Source organism: Stegostoma tigrinum, chromosome 9 (assembly GCF_030684315.1).
Source record: "Stegostoma tigrinum isolate sSteTig4 chromosome 9, sSteTig4.hap1, whole genome shotgun sequence".
Lineage (NCBI taxonomy): Eukaryota > Metazoa > Chordata > Chondrichthyes > Orectolobiformes > Stegostomatidae > Stegostoma > Stegostoma tigrinum.
In genome coordinates this window covers 57,781,050-57,805,698 of record NC_081362.1, presented here as the reverse complement: position 1 = coordinate 57,805,698, position 24,649 = coordinate 57,781,050, and the positions used below count along the sequence as shown (strand labels likewise).

Below are 24,649 nucleotides of genomic sequence, written 5' to 3'. Positions count from 1 at the left end.
TGTATCTCCTATTTGATTTACACCTTTCTGGATTAGTTTGACGTACTGTAGATGAAAGTCATATGCGACTTATCTCAGCTTGGAAAACCAATGACGCTAGGCATGAGAACAGATAAATGAACTACATTTCAAGCAACTGCTTTTGAGCAAAACAAAGAGGTGAAATGGATTTCTAAAAGCAGAATTAAAAGATGAACTCTCCCCAATGTCTTATAGTCTCTTGAAAGACAACTCTCACTGGAAAACAGTGATTCATGGAGAATGCAAAGACACTTACAATTTTTCACTATAACTGAGGACAAGATATTAACTGTAGTCTCATCTTAAAATTGAATACTGCACGAAACCTAAAGGCCTGTAAACTGATGAATAATTTATCTTCCTTTCTGTACTAATTTTCTCCACTTTATTTTTAAAATCTTTATACCTGAGTTTGGCGCCCCAGTTTATTGTTTTTCTTTCAGGGCTACTAAGTAATAAAATTTGTCTTTCCTTAACTCAAGAAAATCTTGGGAATTGGTTTCTTAAATGTGAACTAATTAACTATGCAATATAGCTGCACACTAAAAGAAAGATTGCTGCTGATTAAGTGGGTTAAAGAACGGAGGCACTTCACCCCTCCTTACTTGGTCATAAAGGAGATTTGTGAGAAATTTGTTGGTTCACCACTAAACTCTACATACTCCATGGAACTGCATGGAAAATGGGCAGCTTTGGAACTGGACCCAGCTCATCTTAAACAGAAAGCAGAAACCCACAATAATATGAGTAGGAAGTGTCCAAATAAGAACATGTTTCACAATTAGTCAAAGAACCGTAACAGAAACGCTGTGACCACATTATTTTTACATGATACAAGATTTTCAAAAGCAGAAAAGCAGCATCTACACTAACTGTTGGTACTATTATTTTTCTTCTCTAAAATTTCTGCTCTTGCTGTTAAAAGATAACAAATAAAATAGTCTGTTTGATAACCGTTACCTGGAGCTTGACTCCCGCAGTTTAGTATGTTGTACTAGTGAGGCAGCTGGACTGATGTTGGGAGTAGCACAGCGGGATGTGCTCAGATCACACTGATCCAGCAACTTCAACAGCTCTTCTTCCGTGGGGCCTCCAACATCTACAAGAAATTAATTAGGTGAACCATATAACCGCATATATTTCATATACTTTTTTTTTTACTAGCAGTGGATTCAATTAGCTATTTATTGCTATGAACAGGGCACGGAAGTAGACAATTTCACAACTATATGGCCCACCTCACTTTTAGGTCAAGTTCAAACTTAAAACATGGTATTATTATGTGTTTACTTCAACTATGATTTTAGAGATGTAGATACATCTCCAACAGTTCAAAACTCTCGGAGCACTTCACTTACATGATGAATATACACAGGGCAAGGAATGTGAACTATAGTAAAAACAGCCATTAAAATTAATCCAGCAATACCCATAACAGGCCCTCACTTCAGTATCCAAGTGCATGCACAATTGTACAAAATGGCAAATAACATCAAGCGGCCTGCGCTGCCTTTGTTTAATCTTCTACATAAAAATGTGCTATAATTACCAGTTGTTGCAGGGTGAGAGGATAATCCAGTTTCAGATTTTCAAGAACGTAAGGTATTCAAGGTCTGAACTTATCACTTACAACTCTTCTAAAACCACAATTGAATTACACCTTGTAATTCCTTAGAGTCCAGTTACTCCCAGTTTCAACGGACAATATCTATTACTTGAAATGGAACTCACCCACAGATATCCTTTTTTTAAACGTGAACAGAATTTCCTAAAAACTCTCTGACATTCCCCATTTAATTATGGCTATCGCAGTAGGCAGACTGAATTCAGAAACGCTTTGATTCACTGGACCCACTTTGGTATAAAATGTCATGGTATACACATTTCCTCCAGGTTCAGCGGTAGAGAGAGGGAGAAGGAGAGAACACTAAACTCGAAAGCACAGGATCATCAGCCATAGAGACAAGTGAGTATTGACGGGGTGTTGGTTAGGTACCTAGCTCAATATTATGGGACTTTGTTAGAAGATTTTAGGCTCTCTAGCCATCACATTGCTTCAACACTCCCCAACTACCTCACATGGCCCCTTATACCAATACTAAATCAAGTACAAGGTTGGTTTAGCTCAGTTGGCGTGCAAAGCAGCGTGATGTTAACAATACCAAGAACTGCAGATGCTGAAGTCAGAGTCAACAGTGTAGAGCTGGAGGAACACAGATGGTCAGGTAGCATCAGTGAAGTAGAAAGGTCAAATGTTTCAGGTTGGGACCCTTCTTCAGAACTAAGGGTTCTGACGCAAAATGTTGACCTTCCTGCTCCTTTGATGCTGCCTGACCTGCTGTGTTCCTCCAGCTCACACTGTGTTCAGTATGATGCCAAAAATGTGGATTCAATTCCCACACCAACTAAGGTTACTATGAAGGACTCTCCTTCTCAACTTCTCCCCTTGCCTGAGGTACAGTAGACCTCAGGTTAAATCACTCAGTCGTTCCGCTCTTTGTCTCTCTCTGATTAGAGAGCAGCCCTACAGTGCGGTAAGACAATACCAATTCGAATCCTATTGTACACTCCATGCCAACTCAGCCTTGCACATGCTTCCCATGATTCCTTACACCTACACCCTGTAGCCATACCAAGAAATACTGGAAATGCTAAGAATCCTTCAATTAGGCTCTGTCTACTATTTCTAAATTATGTTGGGGTTGTTCTAATTGTTCAAAACTCCAGGACTTTGAATCTCTTAGTTCAAACATTGATGCAGTTCAGTGCATTCATCCAATACATATAGGTCATTCAGATAATAACTTATAACCAGCATGCACTGATGCTTGTCAACAAATCTTCAAAGGCGGATTATAATATCAGCCATGTCACTGGGTATCAGAAAATCATCCCAACACAGAAAATACCTGGCCTTCTTTTGTAAAAGATGACTAGAGCCTGCTGGTAGGTCGAAACTACCAAAGTCTGAGAAAAAAAATACACATTGGTAGAAACTTGACTTTTAAAAGTAATACTATTTAAAACTGAGCAACATTAGAATTCCTCTGTGGTTTCAAGTATCATAGCACCTTAGTTCCTGAAGTTAAACCTCAAATACCATTTGACTAATATAGAAAGTAATTTAGTACCTAGATTACAAACTGAATATAGTATGGCTATAAAACCATAAGATACAGGAATAGAATTAGGTTATTCAGCCAGTCAAGACTACTCTGCTGTTCAATTGTAGCTGATTGGAGTTAAGAAACTCTTCTCCTGCTTTCTCTCTCTGTAACCTTTGATCCAGAACGTCCTTTTGTATTTAATACAGTCAATGGCTTGGCTTCCACAGCCTTCTGAGAAGAACTCAAGTACATTACAACTTCACACTTGTGATTTTGACATGAGCTATCCACAATCTACCACATTTTTCCAGTGTTTAAACAGGGTGTTAAATATACAGCAATTTCAAAATACCTAGTCAGATTTTCATCTCCCATTTGAATGCACTGGTTGATTTTACAGGTACGAGCAGTAAAACAATTTTTTTTTAACGTCCATTGCAAATTTACCTTAGAAAGATCTCTTATCTTACCAGATGCCATTAGTAAACATACCAAAAAGATAATGTATCTCTGCACTGCAACAGCTCTGTTCCCAGTTGCAACAGACTTTGTTAAAACTCACCCTTGTCTTCCTTTTTGTTTACCATGTCCATAGCAGTCGTCAGGTCCCACATCTGAATACTTCCATTTCCATGGCCTGTGAAAAGATACCTCCTTGGTCGAGAACCCATTCGACTAGAACCTTCACATTCCCTCACGGTAAATGCAGTTATTGTCATACCGTCTACTGCCTGGATCTCACAAATCCTGGAAATAAAAACACCAAACAGGAGAATTTATGATGTTATTAGAAATTAATGATAATCATCCCCAAAGATGGAGAAAGAAAAACTGGGCGAATGCTTTACCTTTTCCCTGTAGAGGACAAACGAACAAACAACTTGTTAGTAACTGGAACAACTTTCTGGATGAAAACCTGTTGATCATCTCTCTCGCCAAATGGTCCTATTGAAATACATAAAAATAAATGAAAAATCAAAGTTGTCAGTGAACAGAATCATTTAAATATTACAGCACAAATGTGGGCCATTTGGCCCAGTGTACGTACTAGCCATCCAACTGAGTAACATAACATAGTGCCACTATCCTAGTTTCCTCCACAGTCTTGCATAATTGAACACAAACAATAATCATCTAATGGCCTCTTCACAAGCCTCAATTGAACCTGCCTCCACCAAACTTACAGGCAGCGTATTTCAGTCCCAATCCATTTGAAAATGTTTTCTCTCATATTACTTTCACTTCTTCTTCAATTCACTTTAAAATTTGGGCACTCACGTTCTTGACAATTATGAGTGAGCAATTTCTTCCTATCTACTCTCTTCAGCCCGATTATAATTTTGAAATCCATCAGGAGATCACTTAGCTTCTTCTCCCCAAGGATAACAGTCTGACCATCTGATTCTATGATCTTCAATCTATCTTCATAACTGATCTCCTGAAGCCATTCTTGTACACCACCATAGGACCTACAGCCCAAAAAATATCTATTGATCGTTAATCTCTGCTTCGCAGGACTCAGCCTATTTTGGATACATGATGCTACTTTTATTCCATGAACTATTAACTTTTGTCACAAGTGTGTTATTGGATACTGTTGGAAGTCCATGCACACAAAATCAACAGTATTATCATCATCATTGACCAACTTTGTCACTTCTCCAAAGCTTCCAACAAACTAATGAAACACAAATGGTGGTGTAGTGGACAGCGCAGAAGGTTATCTCAAAGTACGCTGGTACCTCAAATCAGATGAGTCCATGGGCCGAGAAGTGACAGTTGAAGTTTAATTTAGATAAATGTAAGGTGCTGCATTTTGGTAGGGTAAATCAGGGCAGGGCTTATACCCTTAATGGTAAGATCCTGGAGAATGTTGCCGAATGAAGAGACACTAGAATGCAGGTTCAGTTCCTTGAAAGCGGAGTTGCAGGCAGACAGGGTATTAAAGGAGGTGTTTGGTAAGCTTGCCTTTATTAGCCAGTGCATTGAGTTGGGAGGACATGTTGCAGCTATACAGGATAACTTCTATTGTTCATCTAAAGTCAAGTATTCAGGGTCCCCAATCAAACAGACACTGAATCCAACAGATTGTTAAATACAGGATGTTTGCGCAATTAACTTTCCCAATTTTCTCTGTATGCGTTGATCACTGTGTGAACCAAATGGTGGACGTTTTAATTTATTCCAAAAGAAAATTGTGTACTTTGAGATAAAAGTCAGGTGGAAAGTGAGGCCATCTGCACACAGTGCCATAAACACACCAAACTCGCACTGTTCTACTGATCTCCCACTTTCATTTGCTATGCCAGAATATTTTGTGGTCATTTGAAAGAAATGATTAATATAGCAAAACTACAGTAACTTTTATAGCTTCCACTAAAATATGAGTTCAGGTCCTCAATTTTAATTCATTTTTATCATTTAACAACTATTAGACAAAACGATCTTCTAAAAATGTTTATTCCTAATTTCTGCATTCAAGAAGCAGAATCCCAATATTAAAAGCAAGGCAGAGTGGGGAAAGCAAGATAATACTGCGTATTATGAAATATTGGAAATTAGCATCTCTAAATAACACAACATCTGACACTTTCAGTTATACTTCCTAGTATTTTTAATTCAATAGTTTTATTTATGACACTGGTATTTACCTATATCATTTCCAGCTGCATAACTTCCATGACTCTCTGTCTCCTCTAACGAAAGAATTTTGAATGAAGCTAGTGGTGTAGAACCCGGCTGTGTGGAAATCATGCCTCTGAAACGAGTGACTGTCCAAGTCCTCACATGGTTATTATCGGCACACACTGCATGATAAAGGCCATTAACCGTATCAATTCACTTTCAAGATTCAAAGATAAATCAGGAAAGCAAAAATATTAAGATTTATTTTATAAATATTGAGAAATAAAGGAGTATATTATATTTACCAAATCTAAACACAAATGCCAGAGCAAGAACAAAGTTGCATGCCTTTCATATAGTATCAGAGATAATGGGAACTGTAGATGCTGGAGAATCCAAGACAACAAAATGTGAGGCTGAATGAACACAGCAGGCCAAGCAGCATCTCAGGAGCACAAAAGCTGACGTTTCGGGCCTAGACCCTTTATCAGAGAGGGGGCTGGGGTGAGGGTTCTGGAATAAATAGGGAGAGAGGGGGAGGCGGACCGAAGATGGAGAGAAAAGAAGATAGGTGGAGAGAGTATAGGTGGGGAGGTAGGGAGGGGATAGGTCAGTCCAGGGAAGACGGACAGGTCAAGGAGGTGGGATGAGGTTAGTAGGTAGATGGGGGTGCGGCTTGGGGTGGGAGGAAGGGATGGGTGAGAAGAAGAACAGGTTAGGGAGGCAGAGACAGGTTGGACTGGTTTTGGGATGCAGTTGGGGAAGGGGAGATTTTGAAACTGGTGAAGTCCACATTGATACCATTAGGCTGCAGGGTTCCCAGGCGGAATAGGAGTTGCTGTTCCTGCAACCTTCGGGTGGCATCATTGTGGCACTGCAGGAGGCCCATGATGGACATGTCATCTAAAGAATGGGAGGGGGAGTGGAAATGATTTGCGACTGGGAGGTGCAGTAGTTTGTTGCGAACTGAGCGGAGGTGTTCTGCAAAGCGGTCTCCAAGCCTCCGCTTGGTTTCCCCAATGTAGAGGAAGCCACACCGGGCACAGTGGATGCAGTATACCACATTGGCAGATGTGCAGGTGAACCTCTGCTTAATGTGGAATGTCATCTTGGGGCCTGGGATAGGGGTGAGGTGTGGGGGCAAGTGTAGCATTTCCTGTGGTTGCAGGTGAAGGTGCCGGGTGTGGTGGGGTTGGAGGGCAGTGTGGACCAAACAAGGGAGTCACGGAGAGAGTAGTCTCTCCAGAAAACAGACAGGGGTGGGGATGGAAAACGTCTTGGGTGGTGGGGTCGGATTGTAGATGGCGGAAGTGTCGGAGGATGATGCGTTGTATCCGGAGGTTGGTGGGGTGGTGTGTGAGAACGAGGGGGATCCTCTTAGGGCGGTTGTGGCGGGGGTGGGGTGTGAGAGACGTGTTGCGGGAAATACGGGAGACGCGGTCAAGGGCGTTCTCGATCACTGTTGGGGGAAAATTGCGGTCCTTGAAGAATTTGGACATCTGGGATGTGCGGGAGTGGAATGTCTTGTCATGGGAGCAGATGCGGCGGAGGCGGAGGAATTGGGAATAGGGGATGGAATTTTTGCAGGAGGGTGGGTGGGAGGAGGTGTATTCTAGGTAGCTGTGGGAGTCGGTGGGCTTGAAAGTTACAAGCTGGTTGCCTGAGATGGAGACTGAGAGGTCCAGGAAGGTGAGGGATGTGCTGAAGATGGCCCAGGTGAACTGAAGGTTGGGGTGGAAGGTGTTGGTGAAGTGGATGAACTGTTCGAGCTCCTCTGGGGAGCAAGAGGCAGCGCCGATACAGTCATCAATGTACCGGAGGAAGAGGTGGGGTTTGGGACCTGTGTAGGTGCGGAAGAGGGACTGTTCCACGTAACCTACAAAGAGGCAGGCATAGCTGGGGCCCATGCGGGTGCCCATGGCCACCCCCTTAGTCTGTAGGAAGTGGGAGGAGTCAAAAGAGAAGTTGTTGAGGGTGAGGACGAGTTTGGCTAGGCGGATGAGGGTGTCGGTGGAGGGGGACTGGTCGGGCCTGCGGGACAGGAAGAAGCGGAGGGCCTTGAGGCCATCTGCATGCGGAATGCAGGTGTATAGGGACTGAACGTCCATGGTGAAGATGAGGTGTAGGGGGCCAGGGAATTGGAAGTCCTGGAGGAGGTGGAGGGCGTGGGTGGTGTCACGGACGTAGGTGGGGAGATCCTGGACCAAGGGGGATAAAATGGAGTCCAGATAGGTGGAGATGAGTTCGGTGGGGCAGGAGCAGGCTGAGACGATTGGTTGACCGGGGCAGGCAGGTTTGTGGATTTTGGGAAGGAGATAGAAACGGGCCGTGCGGGGTTGTGGAACAATGACGTTGGAGGCTGTGGGTGGGAGGTCCCCTGAGGTGATGAGGTCATGAATGGTGTTGGAGATGATGGTTTGGTGCTCGGGTGTGGGGTCATGATCGAGGGGGCGGTAGGAGGAGGTGTCCGAGAGGTGGCGTTTGGCCTCGGCGATGTAGAGGTCAGTGCTCCATACCACCACTGCGCCACCCTTGTCTGCGGGTTTGATGGTAAGGTTGGGGTTGGAGCGGAGGGCTGCCCGTTCTGCAGGGGAGAGGTTGGAGTGGGTGAGAGGGGTGGAGAGGTTGAGGCGGTTAATGTCTCAACGGCAGTTAGAGATGAAGAGGTCGAGGGAGGGTAGGAGGCCTGGGGGTGGTGTCCAGGAGGAGGACTTGTGTTGGAAGCGGGTGAAGGGGTCAGTGGAGGGAGGGTTAGGTTCCCGGTTGAAGTAGTAGGCATGGAGGCGAAGACGGCGGAAAAACGCTCTACGTCCAATCGTGACTGGTATTCGTTGATGTGTGGTTGTAGGGGGACAAAGGTGAGCCCCTTGCTAAGGACTGACCGTTCGTCCTCAGTCAGTGGGAGGTCTGGGGGGATGGTGAAGATGCGGCAGGGTTCAGTGTGGCTGTCTTCTCTGGGGTTGCTGGCTGTGGAGGTTGTGGGCGGAGCGATGAGGTCGGCGGCCGTGGGCGGGGTTCCGTCGGCGGTGGGAGTGTCGAGGTGGGCGGCAGCAGCGGCTGCGGTGAGGGTGACTGCAGCAGCGGTCCCGGAAGTGGTGTGGCCGGCGGAGGCGGATGTGACGTCATCGGTGGAGTCTCCGGCCGTGTCCTCATGGTCAATGGCGGCGGGTGCATGGTGGGGGAGGGGCAGGGACAGACTCGGGATTTGGGAGGCGCAGGAATCCTCTGATGGGTGGCAGGGGCCAGTGAGTTGGTTGTACTTACAATTTTTGGTGTCCAGTAAAGCTGAGTGGAACTGGGTGTTCAGTTTGTGGATCCTGCGGAGGATAAAAAACAGCAGGGGTCCTTTGCAGGTCTGGGAGAGGGAGGCTCTGAGCTGGGGCAGGCTGGATTGCAGTGCCTGGAGGTGCCGGCGCATGGCTGCGAGTGTCTGTTTCAGGACTCGCAGGGAGAAACGCTTCTGAAGGGTCTGAATAATCTGGGTGTAGAGGTGGTCACGGTTGGGGCCAAATTGGGAAGGCTGAAATGTAGACTGTAGTCCCTTGGGAATGATCCGGTTCCGTAGGCAGGTGCTGAGGAAGGTGATGTGGCTGTGGTACCTGGTTTGCTTCAGGACATGATCGAGCAGTTTCAAGGCCGAACAGATTACAAGAGAGTTGCAATGGGAGAGAGAGTCCAACCTGTCTCCGCCTCCCTAACCTGTTCTTCCTCTCACCCATCGCCGCACCCCCATCTACCTACTAACCTCATCCCACCTCCTTGACCTGTCCGTCTTCCCTGGACTGACCTATCCCCTCCCTACCTCCCCACCTATACTCTCTCCACCTATCTTCTTTTCTCTCCATCTTCGGTCCGCCTCCCCCTCTCTCCCTATTTATTCCAGAACCCTCACCCCATCCCCCTCTCTGATAAAGGGTCTAGGCCCGAAACGTCAGCTTTTGTGCTCCTGAGATGCTGCTTGGTCTGCTGTGTTCATCCAGCCTCACATTTTGTTGCCTTTCATATAGTTCACATTAGCAGTCAGAAGAGACAAATCCAGTTAACCAAGAAAGTAAGGTGTACCAACTCAGACGTACACATGAAAAATGTCTCTGGCTAATATTGAAAAACAGAATAGATATTTTTCAAATGTGCTATACATATAAACCTGTCAACTAACAAACATAACAATTTTCTCCAAAGTTTAGATCAGAATCCATGTATGATTTCACGAAACGTAACTTTCACGAGTGTACAAGCATAAAAATGGGTACCTCTCAGTAATGCAATGCAAGAAACATTACAGTGTATGAACTGAAGTTGAAGATAATGAAGATCATGGACATCACTCATCTATGTAACTTAAGTGAATAAGGGTTCAATCATCAGACGTTCAAAAGTGGGAAAAACATAGGGTCAGGTGCAGTAAGAAAAATGAAACTGATCTCCCTATTTGAAGGTCAATGGTGTAGCGGAATTGAGTCAATGTCATGATCATGGATCAGAGCCCCAAAGTATCGTGAACATTTTTAACCTGCAATTCAAAACATGATTTTTAAAAGAAAGCTGACCCAGCCAAAAAACAGCTGAGGATGGAAATTAACTGGCTGTCTGAAGCAAGGAACCCGTAGAATATCACAGTTGCAGAAACAAAGGGAACATCAAACAACAGCCTTTCAAATGGGTGAAGAGGCAAGTCCAAACTGATTGGACTGTGATTTCTTGCAACGACAAACATAACAAAGGGCTGATGATCCCCTGATCAATAGCAAACTATGTCCTGTGGATTTTCTCCTAAACTACGGACACATTTTGTTATTTTTGAATAACAAGGACAAGGGTTTAAAAAAAAAATCAGTTTCAACTCCTGTAGCTTATGCTTATGGGAATGAACGCTCAATTGTCTAACAGCCTCGGTTTGAGCATTAGTATGCTTTGAAGGTCAGGCTTGAAGGATCATCTCCTGGACAACCTTGTGTTGTAGAAAAGATAATCTCACTCTAAGTGCTACAAGCCAGACAAAACAAAACACGGCAATAAAAGAAACACTACAAAACCGATTTCCGCCATTTATGTTAAGGGCTAAACGACATTACAGGATACTAAATGAAACAGTGTAAGATAGCGGACAATGACACATCCCTCCCTCACGCTCAATGCTTGGTTTGAGCAGAATACCCACCCCCCCAGTGTGGCAATGCGTACCCTGACAGCCCCAGGCATAGCTGTTCCCTCTGTCATCACTTCAGAAGTCAGACCAGTCTTCCTGAGAGTAACCCCAAGGGGAGCAATGGGCACAATGATATCCACGGCCAAGCATTCAGATCCTGGCAGACCAACTTGCAGAGGTATTCACCGACATCTTCAAACTCTCCCTCCTACAAGCCCAAATCCCCACTTGCTTCAAGAAGACCACCATCATCGCCATACCCAAGAAAACACATGCAGTGCACCTTAACAACTACCACCCAGTGGCTCTGACCTCAATAATCAGGAAGTGCTTCAAGAACTCGGTTATGGCCTACATCAACGGCAGTTTCCCAACCTACCTTGATCCGCTACTGTTTGCCTACCGACGTAACAGAGCCACAGAAAATGCTGTAGCCCTAACTTGACATTCATCCCTTGAACATCTGGACAACAGACACCAATGTCAAACCTCTGCTCATTGACTGCCGCTCCACCTTCAACACCATTATCCCCTCCAGACTGATCTCAAGACTGAGACAACTTTGTCTAGGCTCTGCCTTCTGCAACTAGATCCTCAGCTGTGACCCACTGACCACAATCAGTGAGGATAGGTAACAGTACCTCCTTCACAATAACACTCAACACTGGAGCCCCCAATGGATGCATCCTCAGCCCCTTGCTGTACTCCCCGTGTTGCCAAATTCCAAACAAATGCCATCTTTCAGTTCACTGACAACATCTAACAACGATGAGTCAAAATACAGAAGAGAAATAGAAGGCTTGGTGACATGCTGCAATGAAAACAATCTGTCTCTCAACGTCAGCAAAACTAAAGAACTGATCATCGACTTCAAAAAGGAAGAACACACCTTTATCTACTTCAACGGAACTGAGGCTGACATAGTGAAGAGCATCAAGTTACTCAGGGTGATGAAAACTGACGATCTGTTCTGGGCATCCCACATAAATGTGACAGTGAAGAAGGCACGACAATGCCTCTTTTTCTTCAGACAGCTCAGGAAATTTGTTATGTCCATAAGGTCCAACTTCTACAGATGCAGCACTAAAAGCGATACTGTCCAGGTACGGCAACAGTTCTGCCCAGGACTGCAAGAAACTAGAGAAGCTGGTGTGCACAGTCCAGACCATCACGCAGGCCAACATTCCACCCACAGACTACATTTACAAGGCTTGCTCCTGTAGAAAGGTGGCCACATCATTAATGACCCATCGCACCCTGGTAATGACCTCTTACAACTTCTTCCGTCAGGCAGAAGATACAGAAGCCTGAACTCACGCACAAGCTGGTTCAGGAACAACTTCTTTCTGGCCATTATCAGGACTGTTGAATGGATTCTAGCCTCAAATAATGCAACCTGTACGCCTCTAATTCTTTTTGATCTGTACATTCCTTGCTTGCTGTGAGCTGCCAGTACCGCTCAAACGAAAGTTTTCATTGTATTTCAGTAAACATGACAAGAAAATCAAAATCAAGCAAGAAAAAAAGAGACTCTCTCTCATTCTGAATGCTGGAATTCAATTATTGTTGAAAGAAATTAGAACTATAGAACCTTAAGTAATCTGCAAAGCAAGAGATCATGAAAGTGACTATTTACCTACCAAACACTGCTAGTAACCTGCAATGGTCAGAATGTTCAACTACCTGCACTTCGTAAACATCTCAGCAACGAATTCACATAGCTTTTAATTTTTATCTTTTTGGAGTTGTCCCTTATTACTAAACTGCATGTGTTGCTTTATTAATCTTTTTGATGTTTCATAATTTATAAACTCACCTTTGGTTAACACAAGGAAGCCTGGTTAAATTGGCTCCTTCTAAGGCATACGCCCACTTGAATCTAGGACAAAAGGTAGCCACAACAGAAGGGATTATTTTTAAAATCAACTTTGCTGTGACCACCGAAAAATGGATGAATAAATAAGGGACGCAGTTCATCGTTCCTTAGCTGGGAGTTTGACTGTTTGGGGCTATCTGCCTGGAACATGAATGAATTAAGGAGCCTACATGGGTATGGCCATAATGCTACAAGAGATTACTGAAGTGATTACGATCAGTCATTTCAAAAGGAAATGAAGTTGATGCACTTCTGAAAAAGATATTAGAAGATACAGCAAAACTCACATGTTGCTGTGTGTAGGGGTTGGGCGGGGGGGGGGGGGCGGGGGTTGGGGTGGTCTAGTCCAACTAAAAGAATGTGATCATGATCTTGCTTTGATTTCTCAGCCTCTTAATTTCCGTGGAATTTCTAACTTAAAATTTGTTTTCCCATCAGGTTATTCATATATTTTGTATTATTTGTAACAGAAAGCAATTAAAAACTTAGATGTATAGACCAGCTACCAATCCTAAATATGTAAGGATGTAAAATATAATTGGGAAGAAATTGGTGTAGCACAATTTAATAAAAACATACACACAAGTCATCTCAAATGCAAATAAAGTCCACAAGCTTACCAGACACCAGATATTTTTCTGACAGCATAATTTTAGTTACTGGGCTTCGGTGAACTGTGAAAGTTTGGAAGAGTTGGGGACCTGACCCTACAGTTTCAGGATGCTGGACTATTACGCGCACTGCACCAGAACTGGTTCCATACGCAATCTCAATCCAATTGCCGCTGACACCTGTAAATGGAATAAGATACATTTAATAATCATGCATTACTTGAAGTCTCCAAGCATAATACTGGTTCTGGCTAAACATGTAAAGAGGGGAAGGAAGATACATTAGGCAATTGACATGCTAGGGTTCAGCTACATTACTGTGCCACCCCAAGTGACCCTAGATAGTGAGCAGTGAAAAGCTATTTGTTTATGAAGTATGTTACAGCTGAGCCTAGCTTTGTCATCATCAACGCCCTTTTTTTTTGAAGCAGCTGCATGGGTGAAGGCTGAGGGTGTCAAAAACAATAGTTTTAGTTTTACTAACAATCCGGCTCATATGGGATCTTAAGATTTGTTTTCTCCTACTATGATGGCAGCTGAGAACCACAATTCTATCTACCCTCACCATTTCTCTTCTCTGCGGTTCTATGTTCACCCATTAGAATTCCAGTTTCTGTAACATCATTTATTGCTTAGGTGAGCTAGGTTCTCACTGGAGCCTCTTATACTGTCTGAGATTTTGTCTGGTAATCTGAACTGAACAAATGTTCATTTGTTTAGTACACAGAAATTTAAATTTTAATTAACAGACTATATCGGTCATTGACAACGTACATACTTGTCTTTGGAGTGAGGTACACACTTAATGCAGTGATAGCATCGTTTGATGGATCGTGATAAAGCTCAGTAACCAGAAGGTCATTATCCTTCATCCTTAATGGGAACTTCTGCATGTCTAAAATACGGAAAATTATTATTATTAATAACCAGATGCTATACTTTACATATGAAAAATAAAACACTAGCTCCAGTCTGGAATAGTTCTGACGAAGATACACCAAAGGGAAAGAGATGGGGGGAGTGTTGAAAAAGTGGAAACAGATGCGTTTATGACTCTAGCTGACAGTAATACTAGGCAGTCAGATCCCATCATGAAACCTGCTTCATAGATCATAAATTTTATTTTTATTAATCAAATAACCATGGTGGTCAGTCACTAAACATATTCACAAAGACTGTCAATATAGATTTCACAAAAGATCAGAGATTTATTAGAAAAAAAGTTGGAGAACAATGTGGAAAAATCTGAAAAAAAAATCAACCTTTTCTTCCACCAACAACACACTTTACAGGCACTCAACCCTATAAATATCATTCTTATCTTCACTTTAAAATTTCTCTCTCAATCAATGAGATCACAAATGTTTCTTTTCGGTGACTTTCTGCAATTTTACCCAATCCGATTTTCTAGGTTCCTCTCCAAGATACACTGACATGGACTACCTCACTAACTTTTACCCTTAGGAGCTCTGAGGGTTAATTCCACTGCCTACCACCCAACCCCCCACCCCATTTATTTTGACTGTTTAGTCTGCTAAACAACACATCTCTTGGTGCAGATTATTACTTTCGAACTGGCCCTGCTCATCTTGCCTCTTGATCTGTCTCCATCTGGGTTATAAATGATCACCTTAAACAGTTCAGTGATCATCTCACTAGATAGCCAGTTTAGTTTAACCTAAGTCATATGATTTATTTGAAATTCTGTTTTAACACAGATGCAAAAACGAAATGTTTTGGAACCCTAAAAAACAAAAAGTCACCTTCACAGAACCAAAAACCCATTTAATTTGGTTTTATAACCAAGTTATAGATTCATACAGCATGGAAACAGACCCTTCAGCCCAACTTGTCCATGCCGACCAGCTTTCCTAATCTGCACTAGTCCCATTTGCTTGCATTTGGCCTATATCCATCTATATCTTTCCTATCCACATACCTGTCCAAATGTGTTTTAAATGTTGTGATTATACTTGCCTCTACCATGTCCTCTGGCAGCTTGTACCATATGCGCTCTACTCGCTGTGTAAAAAATATACCCCTCAGGTCCCTTTTAAATATTTCCCTCTCACTTTAAACCTATGCCCTCTTGTTTTGGGCTCCCCAACCCTGGGGTAAAGACCTTGGCCATTCACCTTATCTATGCTGCTCATAATTTTATAAATCATAGCAGCTCAATCAGCAATGACAACATATTTAAACTACTAAACCTCTGCCTCACCACACACTTCATCTTTAATGCTAAAGTGTACAAGCAGATCAATGGTACACCAATGGGGTCAGCCATCTCAGGACTCATCGCAGGAACAGTCATGCAAAGCCAGGAACACACCACCCTTCCCCGCATTCAACCTAAACTGTGGATCCAGTACACAGATGGCACATTAGTCATCATTAAACGCAATAAATTAGAAGAGGCTCACCACCTAATCAACAGCGTATTTGCAGGGATTAAATTCAAAAGGGAAGAAGAGAACAACAATCAACTTCCATTTCTGGTTGTTAAAAGTGACCAACATATGACCAACAGACAGTTCCAAACCTTAGTATACAGAAAAGCAACGCATACTGATCAAATCCCTAATCACCCCATGCCCACAAATAAAGCGGCATTAGGACACTATTTAAACAGGCCAGGACACACTGCAACACCCTAAAACTACACAGGAAACAGGAAGAGCGCCTATGTAAAATCCTCGCTATAAACGGATATTCCTGCAACTTCATCCATGGGTGCCTACTAAACAGACAACAGGAGGACACAATACAACCCAAGACACTGGCCACACTGCCCTACATCAAGAACATATAGGACCTGACAACAAGATTCCTATGACCACGAGGAATCATGGTAGCTCACAAGCCCACAGCTACTCTTTGACAAACACTTACAAGAATTAAAGACACCTTTCCCATGACCTGCAGAAAAAACATGCTTTACAAAATTTGATGCAACGACTGCCACAAAGATTACAATGGACAGACAGGAAGGAAACTAGCCATAAGAATACATGAACATCATGTAGCAAAACAGCACAACAAACTTTCCTTAATATCTGTATACTCAGACAATAAAGGCCATCAGTTTAATTGGGACACTGTAACCATAGTAGCCCAAGCCAAATACAGACACACATGGGAATTCCTACAGGCATGGTTCTCCACCCATAATGCAATCAACAAACACAAACAATTAGACCCCACGTACAAACCCATACAGATCAAAATGGGAAATGACTTTATTCACAGTAACAGACCAGACAGTATAAACTCCAAGCGGGGTAGAAGAACACCGCTTCATCGGAGGTTCCACTGATGATGTCACCTGGCATGGTGATGAAATGTCTGAACGAGAACAAGCCAGCTCAGTGAGCAAGTCAACAACCTCACCCACAACCCACACTATAGACCTTTTCCAAAACGCAGAATATATTCTACTGGACTGCTCTTAACCATCTTATAAATGAAAACAATTAATCTTAACTTGTATTCTTTTTGTGATATTCTTTTTCCTACAGTGATCAATTTTTGTGTTTCCTGGTACTTTTCAGTCTTTCTAGATGCTTTCACCTTTCTTTCACTAACAGCCTCTATAGACTCTATATTCATAACTCCAAGTTAATATCTATTAATAGGTAATGGCAGTTTCTTACCTATGTAATATATCGATCCATTGTTACAGCCTAGCAGAAGGAATGTCCCCGCTGTGTCGCAGCTTGTGATAGGAACAACCTCCTGCACCTGCATTTTCAACAGAATTTTAATGAAATGTGGATCTTGACAAAATTATTGATATTTTCTCTTAGGCGAGATAACATTCTAAACATAAGAAATAAGATGCTTGTTGTAATGGAACCTATTTAGTCTCGGTTACAAAGAAAATCTGAGAGCAACAAACTAAGAGCTTAAAAACAAGATGTTACATGTTCACTGATTAAGTACAATTCACGCTAATAGTATGCGTCAATTTGTACAGCACTCATATCTAGAAACCGACACTGCCAGAATTATTTTATATGCTTCACTTAGAACCCCAGAATGAAATGTTTTTCATTTCACATTTTACAAGTCCAGCTGATCATGTCAGTGAGGGTAATATTTCAGTGTCTGAATTAGGTCCTTTTCCATAAATCAGGTTATTTTCTTTAATGTGGCGTAGTCCTGTTAGATGGAAATTTCTGTAGAATTCCCTACTTTCTAGGAGCTGAGCTATAGTTTGAGACAGAACCTTTCCACAGTGGGAAGTCCACATTGAACAAATGTCATTATGTGGAAAGCAGTTGCTAGATTGAAAAGATGCATTTGTTGGCCCATTCTTCGGGGGGGGGGGGGGGGGGGGGGTGTCTCGCTATTACCAAGTTGTTGCATGTCCGGGAATAGTTAAGGAACCAAAAAAAATGAACATTTTAGTAGGAGTTATACACAGTTCTTATAATAAGAGACACACAAAGAGATGAGAAGCAGGAAACACAGCACTATTTTAAAACTGAGAAACAGGTTACACTAGATTTAGTCATCAGTAAAAAAACCACAATTAGTTAACAATCTGACATAAGAAACATCTTACAAAAGTCATCACTACACACTGAATTTGCTATTACTCCGATTCAACTGGGGACCTGGAATCTGATTCGTAAGCATTGTGCCACATCAGAGAAGGGGAAAAGTTACTTGGGCATTTTGCTCCAGAAAGCGATCACACCTGTTTGACCACAGTCTAGTTTTGAGTTGCTGAGGCTGAGACAGAAGGGTGTGACTGCAGGTCATGCGCTTATGAGGACCCGGGGGTTACATTGAGGATCTTTGGCTTCTACAATTGTGCAACAGTTATAAAGCTCTTGCAAACTGTGAGGAGAATGGGAACTGCAAGGAGATGAACAAACCAATCACAGAACCTTGGGATCAAGTAGAAACAGGGATTTAGCAATGGCATGGCATACTACAATTACGGGGTCCATATTCTGTTGTCTGCAGCTACGAATAGTTTTCCGGAAGGTTGTGTTGTATCCCTGGTTCAAGGGTTAAGGACATCTACGCAGGGTTGGAGAAGAGCTTGGAGAGGGAGAAGACAGAACAGATCCAGTAATCAGCATCAATGTTGGTAACAATGACAATGGTAGGACCAAAAAGGTGGCTCTACAGAAAAATTTTGAACATTTACTAGCTAAATTGAAAATAAAAGGAGCTCAATGCTAATCTTTGGTTTGCTATCTATGATACAGGGAAACTGGCATAGGGTAAATACAGTCAAGAAACTAAACACGTATGTGGCCCAAAAATTAATGCTGGTTGAATGGGTTTCAGTTCATGGTGGCACTGGCATTGGTAATGGGGTCATAAAGGGAAGGAGACAGAAAACAGTTAACATTGGACCATTTAGCTTACCATCTGTCATTGGAAAAATCTACAGTCTACTACAAATAGCAGAACATTTAGAAATACTTAATATGTCCAAACATAATCATGAAGGGGAAATCAGGCCTGACAAATTTACTCGAATTCTTTGAAGTGATAACAAGCAGGATAAATAAAAAGGGAAACAGTGAAAGTAATATATTTGGATTTTCAGATGTTTGATAATGTACCACAAATTAGACTACTTAAAAAAGCTAAGAATCTATGGTGTTGCAAGTAGTATAATTGCATGGACAGAGAAATGGCAGAGTTGGGAGAAAGAGGACCTTTTCAGAATAACAGCCTTGTAACTACTGGCATGCCAGAGGGATCGGTGCTTTAGCCACAATTCTTTAAATATTTATTAATGAACTAAATGAAGTAAGTGAACGGACTGTAGCCAAGTTTGTGGACAAGACAAAAATAGATTAGTAGGCAAGCGATGAAGATGACACGTAAGAGTTTGCAAAGGGATATAGAGTAACTTGACAAATGCAATATAATGCAGGAAACTGTGAGGTTACGTACTTAGGCAAGAAAAATAGAGGAGCTAAATATTATTTAGGTGGAAAAAGACTGCAGAAAGCTCCAGAATGGAGGGATTTGAGTCTTCGTGAATGAATGCTAGCTTTTTGAGAATCAATTTCAATGGGAATTAGGGAAATCAAACAGAATCAAAAGTCAGACCACAGCTGCAACGTTGTGAATAGTTTTTGGACCCCTTATCTAAGGCAGTACAGAGCAGGCATGCTAGGCTGATTCCAGGTGTGGAAGGACTGTTTTATGAGGAGCAGTTGAGTAGGTTGGACCTGTACACATTGGAATCGAGAAGAACGAGCAGTGGTATTGAACCATGCAAAGTTCTTGTGGGGGGTTGGGGGGTGGCTTAACAGGATGGATGTGGAAAAGTTACCTCCGCTGTAAGAGTTTTGTTATCGCAGAATAAGAGGTCGCCCATTTAAGACATAAGGGGAGAAATTGCTTTACTCAGAAGGTACCTAATCTGTGGAATTCTTTACTGGAAGGGGCTGACAAGGTTAGGTCATTAAACATTTTCTAGGCTGCGATGGAGAGATTTTTGTTTTTACAGGAAGGTAATCAAGGGTTTTTTTGGGAAAAGCTAGGAAGATGGAGCTGGGGATCATCATGTTAGTCATGATCTCTCTGAAAGGCCTACTTAGGCTTTTACATCTTTTGGTCTCATGTGGGGGAACCTGGAAGGAGTTAGAATGGAATTGCTCACAGTAAAAGGGGCTAAACAGATATTGGGTAATAAGCAAAGAAAGAGGGAAATGGTTGATAGGGTTGAAAACTGGGAACAACATCTAAAAGGCAAATATCTCATTTGTGCAATTAGCAACCAAGAGTAGTAAATGAGTTAAGAGGTAGTATCAAGCTTAGCTATTACATTATCTATCATAATATGTAAGACAAAAACAAAGAAGTCTAGTATCTAGGAGAACTCTGAAAATCAACAAGAAATATAAACAGTAACAGATGCAGAAAACAGAATATTAGCTGATCAAAAAACATATCAAGAATAACTGCACTACTTTTCGGAAGATGATTAGTACAGCAGACTGTGCTTTAATTAAACAGATGTAAATAAGACTAACAAACAATAAGTAAATGGCAGACTCACTATTTGAGTCTATTTTTTATAATGGGAAAAAATTTTCAAAAGTTGGTAGTTAATCAAGTTATTGGGACAAACATAGTTGAATTCAGTCTAAATGATTAAAAAAAATTCAATGTAGAAAATAATGTCCTGACATAGAGAATTATCCATGCCTGAAGGTTTGTATCAGAACATTAAAAACAATTTTTGATAATTTCCCAAAATTCTCCAGAATCAGAAACTGTGGCTTTGAATGGACAAACTGCAAATGTCACTCAATTATTTAAACAGCAAGAAAAACTACACAACTACAGGCCAGTCAGTTTAACATTGTGTGTGTGAAGTTACTATCAGTGCATATTTAAATAGTCATAAGCTGATCAAAATAAGAAAGTTATAAATACAAACTTGCAGATGTGACTACATTTAGAGGCAAAATGTTATGCAAATAGTAACAGGAATCACAAAGAACACGATAGTCTGAGTGAATGAGTAAATCCTGACCAAATGGAGTTCAGTGTGAGGGAAGTACAGGGTCATCCACTACGAACCTGAGAAAGAAAAGTTGAATATTTTCTAATGATGTAAAGCAGTGAGCTACGGAGAACCAGAGGAATTAGGGGCTCAGGTACATATGAAAGAATGAATAATAAAAGCAACAAATAATTTAGTGAATTTTAAATTAGTGAAGACTGGAATTCAAAAAAAAACTTGAAAATGGTACTTTAATTGTACTGACAGAAGCCCAAATTCCACCTGGAGCACCGCCTTCAGTTTTGGGCACAGAATCGCAGGCAAGTTACACTAGTCTGGAGTGGGCACAGCACACATTCTCCACAACTACACCAGGATTTGAACGATTAAATCACAACAGAAGATTACAATAATATGGTTATATCATCTGGAGTTTAGAAGGTTGAAGCAGCAATCTGTGTTTTAAATATAAGGTGTTTTCATATTGCAAATTTAATTACACAGCGTAATTAAGAACATGTCCTCTTTGAATCAATAATGGCTGACAAATCAAAAACAAGAGGGTATAATCTTAAACTAAGAGCTACACTGCTTCGGAGTTGTCATGAAGGATAGTGGAGAATTGGAACTTTCTTTGTGTTTATGATTGCTAGGGTCACTGAAGTGTACAAAACTAGATTGTCAAGGTCACTGATGGGTAAACGTATGAAGGGATATGGACCAGAGAGAAGCAAATGAAACTGAAGCACAAGCATCCCAGTATCTAAGTGAGGACTTGACTGGTCTATACTTAATCCTATTTAAAGCAGCTACGTATTCATTTAGCCATTCTTCAACTGAAGAACTCGGTGTTCCACCACTTCATCACTTGCCCACAGAATCTTTTTGCCCCAATTGGGTGTCCTTTTGCTTAATCTATCCTCAATAGTTATCCTCTTCAATCTTTTCCAACGGTTGACAAATATCTAAACTGAAGTTTGAAGATTGAAAATAACATTGTCCTCAAATGCAGCCATTTACCTTCGAAAAGCAAATAGGTCTTGTCAATTGAATCTTGCCGGCTATAATTTTCATTTTATTTCATTATGCCTACTCCCCAAACTAAAGCAAAGCTGCACTGACATCTAGGTACAATTATTTGAATGAACTGAAACAGAAATTTTGGGTAAGTGGTGCACTGCTTAACATCTTTTGAATCAATAACGCAAGAAAAAGCCAAATTTTGTTCTAGTGGTACTGGTTAAGCTCAAATATGTTGTTTTGTATCCAACAGCATTATCAGTGTTACAAATACAAAAATTTCACATACCCACAACTTCCTCTGGTGGCTGGAGTTTGCATATCTTAATACATGAAGGAATACTGGAGTTTTGATTCAGTATCAACAGAATTACGCATTACAGATAAATTCATCACCCTGTTTGTATGACCATTTATGAACATGAATCCCTGATTACACTTAAACCTTCATATTTCTAAAATGGATAATCGCAGATACTGAAAAAATTTCCTCAGTGCTATACTGCATTTGCATCAGTTGCAGAGAATCAGAAATAGTGAAAATAGCAAACGAATGTTTGCAACATTTCATTAAGGTTGTAGCTCACCTGCCAATGCTGAGTGACTGCATTCCACACTCCTACTTTCCCAGTATGACTGGTTGCAACCAGCTGGTTCCCAATAAAGAAGAGTGCATCCACTGGAACTCCAAGACTAAATACACCTACAACACAGAGCAGCAGACAATTCCATTGATACATTTCACAGCAATTCTCTTGTCGGAAATTGACACCTCTGTCAACAAACAGGGCCTCTTATTGATCTCTCAGGCCCTGGGGTAGTAACATCATTTTACATAACAAAGGTCTCTACCTCTTCCAGAACTTTCACTGAAGTATTTTATTAAAATAATGGTAAATCATAACTTTTCTTAAAAGCATGGATTAAGTGTAACAACTATCCAAATAATTGCCTGTGATTGCTGCTTATTTTGCTGTTCTATTGGCAGAAGAACAACAACCTCAAATGTGGCTTCCAATATAGCTGTAAACAGCTAGTGATTCAGAAATAATAACAGGCTTATAGGCAATGCCACTGTGCTTTTTTTTCCAAGTCATATATACAGAGCTACAATGGGACACAGAAAACAAATGCACAGCGGGCAGATTACTCCAGAGGGAGGACAGACTCAGAAAATTATACACAACAGCATGTCAGCTCCTTCCATATTTGAAGTGTCTCTCCTGCTTAGTCAAAGCAGCCATGAAAGCTGCCAGAAATATAAAGTATTTCATGAAGAACGACAGGATTACTGTCCTGAGGGTGGTGCATGGACGGTTAGCAGAAGAACCCGGAGGAGAGTGGGAGTTGTGTTTCCTTTAAGTAATATGAAAGGTGTGAAACCACAGGAGGCAGACAGTAATAAATACAACTTGCCAATGAACACAATTTCCTTACAGGAATGTTCTGTAGAGATTTGGAAGGTGTTAGCACAATTTTTTTTACTCTGACAGAATAACATCAGTTCCCATCTCTTGAAATTTGAGTCATTTAACAGTGGCCTTCAAATATTTAGCGTCAAGGGCTCCCAAGTAAAATTCAGCAAGAGCGTAAGCTCCCACTGTAATGGTGGAATGTGGGTTGCTGTTCCTCTTAGCACAGATAATCTTATCAAACTCCCACAGTAATTGCTAAGTGCTCCCTTTATAGAGAGGTTTGCAGGATTACAGCAGTGTTTGACTATTTCTTATATACAGCAAGCTGCAAGACAGTCTTATTTATAAATTGTGTGCTCATAACAGACCGTAGTAAGTTGGGAACTTTGAAAGAAAGCCCAACAAAAATGGTTGTCAATCAAAGTCAACTTAGACACAGTGTCTTCAAGAGCCATTAGTTATCACCATTACTGCTGAAAGAAAGATATTCTGTTGAAGACTTTTATCCTTCATTTATCAGGACAATTTGCGAGAATTACCAAAGTAAAAGCAAAACACATTCAAACTATGTAAGAGGAGAATGCTGATCAGTTGGCCGTAGACTCTGGTTGATACAGGCATTGCTAAAGAGAATGTGCTAGTTACAAGACAACTGACAGTTAACTTCCAAGATGTCAGTCATCATCTAATACATACATTTTCCACAGCAATGCCCCCACCAGAGTCCACCACCAACTGATCAACATTCACCTCTCATATAGTTTGAATGTGTTTTCCCTTTACTTTGGTAATTCTTGCAAACTGTCCAACTAAGTGCAAGACAGAAATAAAATTCTTCCTTTTAGCCATGCTCAAAGATCTGTACAACCAAATGGCTATTTGTTTACCAGCGTTACAGAAAATTCATATCTGAATTTTTCAGTTTTGATCTTGGCTTACCACTGCTATAGATTTCAGTACAGCTTTCATTTTGTACGAACTGTTTTCTTTTAAGCTCTGGCGCAGCTCAGATGGGCCAGTGGCCCTGACCTGCTAGTTATCTTTTGTTAAAATAAAACTTATATTCACATTGAAAATGTTAAGAATGGATTACATTGGCTTGATTATCCTTAAGATTTTAAATACTGCTCCTACTCATGTAATAATGCTAGATGTACAGGGCAAGACATCTTTTGAATTCGGGCGTGATATTGCTGTGATACAGATGACACAGATGTGTTCTCATGATCTGCATATCATTTAATTTCATTCGCACATATTTGGATGGATTCTTTGTAAACCAAGTGCCACTTGTAAATGGAAATAAAACAGCTAGTGAAACTAACGATCTTGTATTGTT

At 41.4% G+C, this 24,649-nt stretch overlaps 1 protein-coding gene across 5 annotated transcripts in view; it reads right to left on the bottom strand.

Annotated features, from left to right (window-relative positions):
* kctd3 (potassium channel tetramerization domain containing 3) overlaps positions 1-24,649 on the bottom strand; it is a 139,477-nt gene that overhangs the window by 7,955 nt on the left and 106,873 nt on the right. For all 5 annotated transcript variants that reach the window (XM_048536176.2, XM_048536174.2, XM_048536177.2 and 2 more), the window contains 8 exons: positions 22,483-22,598; positions 17,043-17,130; positions 14,168-14,284; positions 13,399-13,569; positions 5,780-5,935; positions 3,977-4,073; positions 3,691-3,875; positions 982-1,120 (listed from right to left, as the gene is read on the bottom strand). In XM_048536176.2, the coding sequence (XP_048392133.1) occupies positions 982-1,120; positions 3,691-3,875; positions 3,977-4,073; positions 5,780-5,935; positions 13,399-13,569; positions 14,168-14,284; positions 17,043-17,130; positions 22,483-22,598 (1,069 nt within the window). The remainder of the gene's footprint in view (positions 1-981; positions 1,121-3,690; positions 3,876-3,976; positions 4,074-5,779; positions 5,936-13,398; positions 13,570-14,167; positions 14,285-17,042; positions 17,131-22,482; positions 22,599-24,649) is intronic.